The 6,000-nt window shown below is 51.9% G+C and overlaps 1 protein-coding gene across 1 annotated transcript in view; it reads right to left on the reverse strand.

The window, feature by feature from the left end:
- Positions 1 to 6,000, reverse strand: part of LOC115184143 (protein diaphanous homolog 1-like) — a 154,043-nt gene that overhangs the window by 99,555 nt on the left and 48,488 nt on the right. The window contains exon 12 of the mRNA XM_029745133.1: positions 3,264 to 3,926. Coding sequence (XP_029600993.1) covers positions 3,264 to 3,926 — 663 coding nt within the window. The remainder of the gene's footprint in view (positions 1 to 3,263; positions 3,927 to 6,000) is intronic.

Below are 6,000 nucleotides of genomic sequence, written 5' to 3' on the forward strand. Positions count from 1 at the left end.
TCTGGGATTTTGCCTGTGCTTTGCTCCATTCTGTTTCTTTTTATCCTGAAAAACTCCCCAGTCCTTAACAATAACAAGCATACCCATAACATGATGCAGCCAATAGTATATCCTTGAAAATATGGAGGGGTACACAGTAATGTGTTGTATTGGATTTGTCCCAAACATAACTTTTTATTCAGGACAAAAAATGAATTGCTTTTCCACTTTTGCCACTATTATTTTAGTGCCTTGTTGCAAACAGGATGCATGTTATGGAATAATTATATTCTGTACAGGCTTTCTTCTTTTCACTCAGTCAATTAGGTTAGTATTGTTGAGTAACTACAATGTTGTTGATCCATCCTCAGTTCTCCTATCCATATATTTGTATGTACATTAGAGGTCGACCGATTAATCGGAATGGCCGATTAATTAGGGCCGATTTCAAGTTTTCATAACAATCGGAAATCAGTATTTTTGGACGCCGATTTGGCCGTTTTTATTTTTTATTTTTTTATTTTTTTAGACCTTTATTTAACTAGGCAAGTCAGTTAAGAACACAATCTTATTTTCAATGACGGCCTAGGAACGGTGGGTTAACTGCCTTGTTCAGGGGCAGAATGACAGATTTTTACCTTGTCAGTTCGGGGATTCAATCTTGCAACCTTACGGTTAACTAGTCCAACGCTCTAACCACCTGCTTTACATTGCACTCCACGAGGAGCCTGCCTGTTACGCGAATGCAGTAAGAAGCCAAGGTAAGTTGCTAGCTAGCATTAAACTTATCTTATGAAAAATCAATCAATCATAATCACTAGTTAACTACACATGGTTGATGATATTACTAGTTTATCTAGCTGGTCCTGCGTTGCATATAATCGCTTAGGTACACGTTGCTCCAACCATAAACATCAATGCCTTTCTTAAAATCAATACACAAGTATATATTTTTAAACCTGCATATTTAGTTAATATTGCCTGCTAACATGAATTTCTTTTAACTAGGGAAAATGTGTCACTTCTCTTGCAAACAGCAAGTCAGGGTATATGCAGCAGTTTGGACCGCCTGGCTCGTTGCGAACTGTGAAGACTATTTCTTCCTAACAAAGACAGCCGACTTCGCCAAACGGGGATGATTTAACAAAAGCGCATTTGCGAAAAAAGCACAATCGTTGCACGAATGTACCCAACCATAAACATCAATGCCTTTCTTAAAATCAATACACAGAAGTATATTTTATTAAACCTGCATATTTAGCTAAAAGAAATCCAGGTTAGCAGGCAATATTAACCAGGTGAAATTGTCACTTCTCTTGCGTTCATTGCACGCAGTCAGGGTATATGCAACAGTTTGGGCCGCCTGGCTCGTTGCGAACTAATTTGCCAGAACTCTACGTAATTATGACATAACATTGAAGGTTGTGCAATGTAACAGGAATATTTAGACTTAGGGATGGCACCCGTTAGATAAAATACGTAACGGTTCCGTATTTCACTGACAGGAAAAACGTTTTGTTTTCGAGATGATAGTTTCCGGATTCGACCATATTAATGACCTAAGGCTCGTATTTCTGTGTGTTATTATGTTATAATTAAGTCTATGATTTGATAGAGCAGTCTGACTGAGCAATGGTAGGCAGCAGCAGGCTTGTAAGCATTCATTCAAACAGCACTTTCGTGCTTTTGCCAGCAGCCCTTCGCAATGCATTGCGCTGTTTATGACTTCAAGCCTGTCAACTCCCAAGATTAGGCTGGTGTAACCGATATGAAATGGCTAGCTAGTTAGCCGGGTGCGCGCTAATAGCGTTTCAAACGTCACTCGCTCTGAGACTTGGAGTAGTTGTTCCCCTTGCTCTGCATGGGTAACGCTGCTTCGAGGGTGGCTTTTGTCGATGTGTTCCTGGTTCAAGCCCAGGTAGGAGCGAGGAGAGGGACGGAAGCTATATTGTTACACTGGCAATACTAAAGTGCCTATAAGAACATCCAATAGTTAAAGGTATATGAAATACAAATCGTATAGAGAGAAATAGTCCTATAATAACTACAACCTAAAACTTCTTACCTGGGAATATTGAAGACTCATGCTAAAAGGAACCACCAGTTCTCATGTTCTGAGGAAGGAACTTAAACGTTAGCTTTTTTACATGGCACATATTGCACTTTTACTTTCTTCTCCAACACTTTGTTTTTGCATTATTTAAACCAAATTGAACATGTTTCATTATTTATTTGAGGCTAAATTGATTTTATTGATGTATTATATTAAGTTAAAATACATTTTCATTCAGTATTGTTGTAATTGTCATTATTACAAAAAAAAAAATTGAAATCGTCCAATTAATCTGTATCGGCTTTTGTTGGTCCTCCAATAATCGCTATCGGCATTGAAAAATCATAATCGGTCGACCTCTAATGTACATATTCATATTCCATCCCTTTAGATTTGTGTGTATAAGGTAGTTGTTATGAAATTGTTAGATTACTTGTTAGATATTACTGCATGGTCGGAACTAGAAGCACAAGTATTTCGCTACACTCATTAACATCTGCTAACCATGTGTATGTGACCAATGATTTGATCACAGCCATTCAACTCTGTGAGAGAGAGATAAACTTCACGTGACCCTTTCATTACCCAAGATGCTTCTGGGAGGGGATGTGGGGGTGAGGAAGGGGGAAAGAATGTGATACAGGGGCTGGAGGAATAAAATGCTCATTTAAATTACAAAAGAATGCTGTCATTTCTAGCAGCTATTTAATGATCTTTCACCAGCACAGTTAAAAGAAGCATCCTTATTAAAAAAGCAATTTCTGTGACATCCTCGTCAAAGGGCTCACACCAACCCGCCGAACCAACAAAGAGAGCGGGGGACAGCGAGGCTAAACACAGATGAACTCCGCTGAAGCTATTAAACAGTAGCTTTAGACTAAAGAGAGACAGGGCCGTTCTGATGTTTTAACCATCGCAGATTACAGAGAGGAGGAGAACATGAAACAGAGACACTAGTCCACTCATGAAAGAACAGAGGCAGACATTCACACACACACTTACGCACGCAGTCATAGATACTCACATAGGGTCACGGTCTTAGTATTCACACACACACACAGTCAAGAGCTTTGCAGTTGTTATTCCAGACTCTGATTGGGCACACTAATAAAGGACAGAACACAAACACTCCTACCAACTAAGTGCAGTTTTAGAACAGAGACTGACATTCACATCTTTGCTCATGTTCTCACCATCTAACATATGCACACCCACACACTCCCATCCTCACCTTGCTCCAGTTGGCTCTCTTCAGCTGCACCTCAGGCTTGTACTCCTTCTTGGGCGACAGGCCGAAGGGCAGAGGGGGTGGCACAGAGGCGCCCCAGCCCCCCATTCCAGGAGGTGGCGGGGGCATACCTGCCATTCCCGGTGGAGGAGGGGGTGGCGGGGGCATACCGGCCATCCCAGGGAGAGGAGGGGGTGGCGGGGGCATACCGGCCATCCCAGGGAGAGGAGGGGGTGGCGGGGGCATACCGGCCATCCCAGGGAGTGGAGGGGGTGGCGGGGGCATACCGGCCATCCCAGGGAGAGGAGGGGGTGGCGGGGGCATACCGGCCATCCCAGGGAGAGGAGGGGGTGGCGGGGGCATACCGGCCATCCCAGGGAGAGGAGGGGGTGGCGGGGGCATACCGGCTATCCCAGGGAGAGGAGGGGGTGGCGGGGGGCCGGGGATACCTGGTAAGGGCGGGGGTGGTGGGGGACCGGGCATACCCAGGAGGGGAGGGGGGAGGCCTGCTTGGCCGGGTAGGGGTGGAGGGGTCATGCCGGTTTGTCCTGGGAGGGGAAGTGGGAGAACACCTTGGCCTGGTAGAGGAGGAGCCGGACCACTTGGGACATGGACAATGACCACTCTAGCCTTGGCCTCCTCCAGATCCTTATTGAGCTTCTCTATCTGGCGAGAGAGGGAAAGAGAGAGAGAGAGCGAGCGAGAGCGACGGGAAGAGAGAGAGCGAGCGAGAGCGATGGGAAGAGAGAGAGCGAGCGAGAGCGACGGGAAGAGAGAGAGCGAGAGCGACGGGGAGCGAGCGTGACGGGGAGCGAGCGAGAGAGCGCGACGGGGAGCGAGCGAGAGCGAGCGCGACGGGGAGAGAGCGAGAGCGAAGGGGAGAGAGCGAGAGCGAGCGAGCGCGACGGGTAGAGAGCGAGAGCGACGGGGAGAGAGCGAGAGCGAGCGAGCGCGACGGGGAGAGAGCGAGAGCGACGGAGAGAGAGCGAGCGAGCGCGACGGGGAGAGAGCGAGAGAGCGCGACGGGGAGAGAGCGCGACGGGGAGAGAGCGAGAGAGCGCGAGAGCGACGGGGAGAGAGCGAGAGAGCGTGACGGGGAGAGAGCGAGAGAGCGCGAGAGCGACGGGGAGAGAGCGAGCGAGCGAACGAGCCAGACGGGGAGAGAACGAGCGAGCGCGACGGGGAGAGAGCGAGCGAGCGAACGAGCCAGACGGGGAGAGAACGAGCGAGCGCGACGGGGAGAGAGCGAGCGAGCGCGACGGGGAGAGAGCGAGCGAGAGAACGAGCGAGCGCGACGGGGAGAGAACGAGCGAGCGAGCGGGGAGAGAGCGAGCGAGCGAACGAGCCAGACGGGGAGAGAACGAGCGAGCGAGCGGGGAGAGAGCGAGCGAGCGAACGAGCCAGACGGGGAGAGAACGAGCGAGCGCGACGGGGAGAGAGCGAGCGAGCGAAAGAGCCAGACGGGGAGAGAACGAGCGAGCGCGATGGGGAGAGAGCGAGCGAGCGCGACGGGGAGAGAGCGAGCGAGCGAACGAGCGCGACGGGGAGAGAGAGAGCGAGCGAGCGCGACGGGGAGAGAGCGAGCGAGCGAACGAGCCAGACGGGGAGAGAACGAGCGAGCGAACGAGCCAGACGGGGAGAGAACGGGCGAGCGAACGAGCCAGACAGGGAGAGAACGGGCGAGCGAACGAGCCAGACGGGGAGAGAACGAGCGAGCGCGACGGGGAGAGAGCGAGCGAGCGCGACGGGGAGAGAGCGAGCGAGCGAACGAGCGCGACGGGGAGAGAGAGAGCGAGCGAGCGCGACGGGGAGAGAGCGAGCGAGCGAACGAGCCAGACGGGGAGAGAACGAGCGAGCGAACGAGCCAGACGGGGAGAGAACGGGCGAGCGAACGAGCCAGACGGGGAGAGAACGGGCGAGCGAACGAGCCAGACGGGGAGAGAACGAGCGAGAGAACGAGCGAGCGCGACGGGGAGAGAACGAGCGAGAGAACGAGCGAGCGCGACGGGGAGAGAACGAGCGAGAGAACGAGCGAGCGCGACGGGGAGAGAACGAGCGAGAGAACGAGCGAGCGCGACGGGAGAGAACGAGCGAGAGAACGAGCCAGACGGGGAGAGAACGAGCCAGACGGGGAGAGAACGAGCGAGAGAACGAGCGAGAGAACGAGCCAGACGGGGAGAGAACGAGCGAGAGAACGAGCGAGAGAACGAGCCAGACGGGGGAGAGAACGAGCCAGACGGTGGAGAGAACGAGCCAGACGGGGGAGAAAACGAGCCAGACGGGGGAGAAAACGAGCCAGACGGGGGAGAGAGCGAGCCAGACGGGGGAGAGAGCGAGCCAGACGGGGGAGAGAGCGAGCCAGACGGGGGAGAGAGCGAGCCAGACGGGGGAGAGAGCGAGCCAGACGGGGGAGAGAGCGAGCCAGACGGGGAAGAGAACGAGCCAGACGGGGGAGAGAGCGAAAGAAAGACGGGGAGAGAGCGAGAGAAAGATGGGGCGAGAGAAAGATGGGGAGAGAGAGAGAGAGAGAGAGAAAGAGAGAGAGATGGGGGAGAGAGAGAGAGAGATGGGGGAGAGAGAGAGAGAGATGGGGGAGAGAGAGAGAGAGATGGGGGAGAGGAGGAGAGAGAATTGGGGAGAGAGAAGAGAGAGATGGGGGAAGAGAGAGAAGAGAGATGGGGGAGAGAGAGAGAGAAACGGTGGGAAGAGAGAAGAGAGAAAAGGGGGAAGAGAAGGGGGA

Source organism: Salmo trutta, unplaced genomic scaffold (genome assembly GCF_901001165.1).
Source record: "Salmo trutta unplaced genomic scaffold, fSalTru1.1, whole genome shotgun sequence".
Lineage (NCBI taxonomy): Eukaryota > Metazoa > Chordata > Actinopteri > Salmoniformes > Salmonidae > Salmo > Salmo trutta.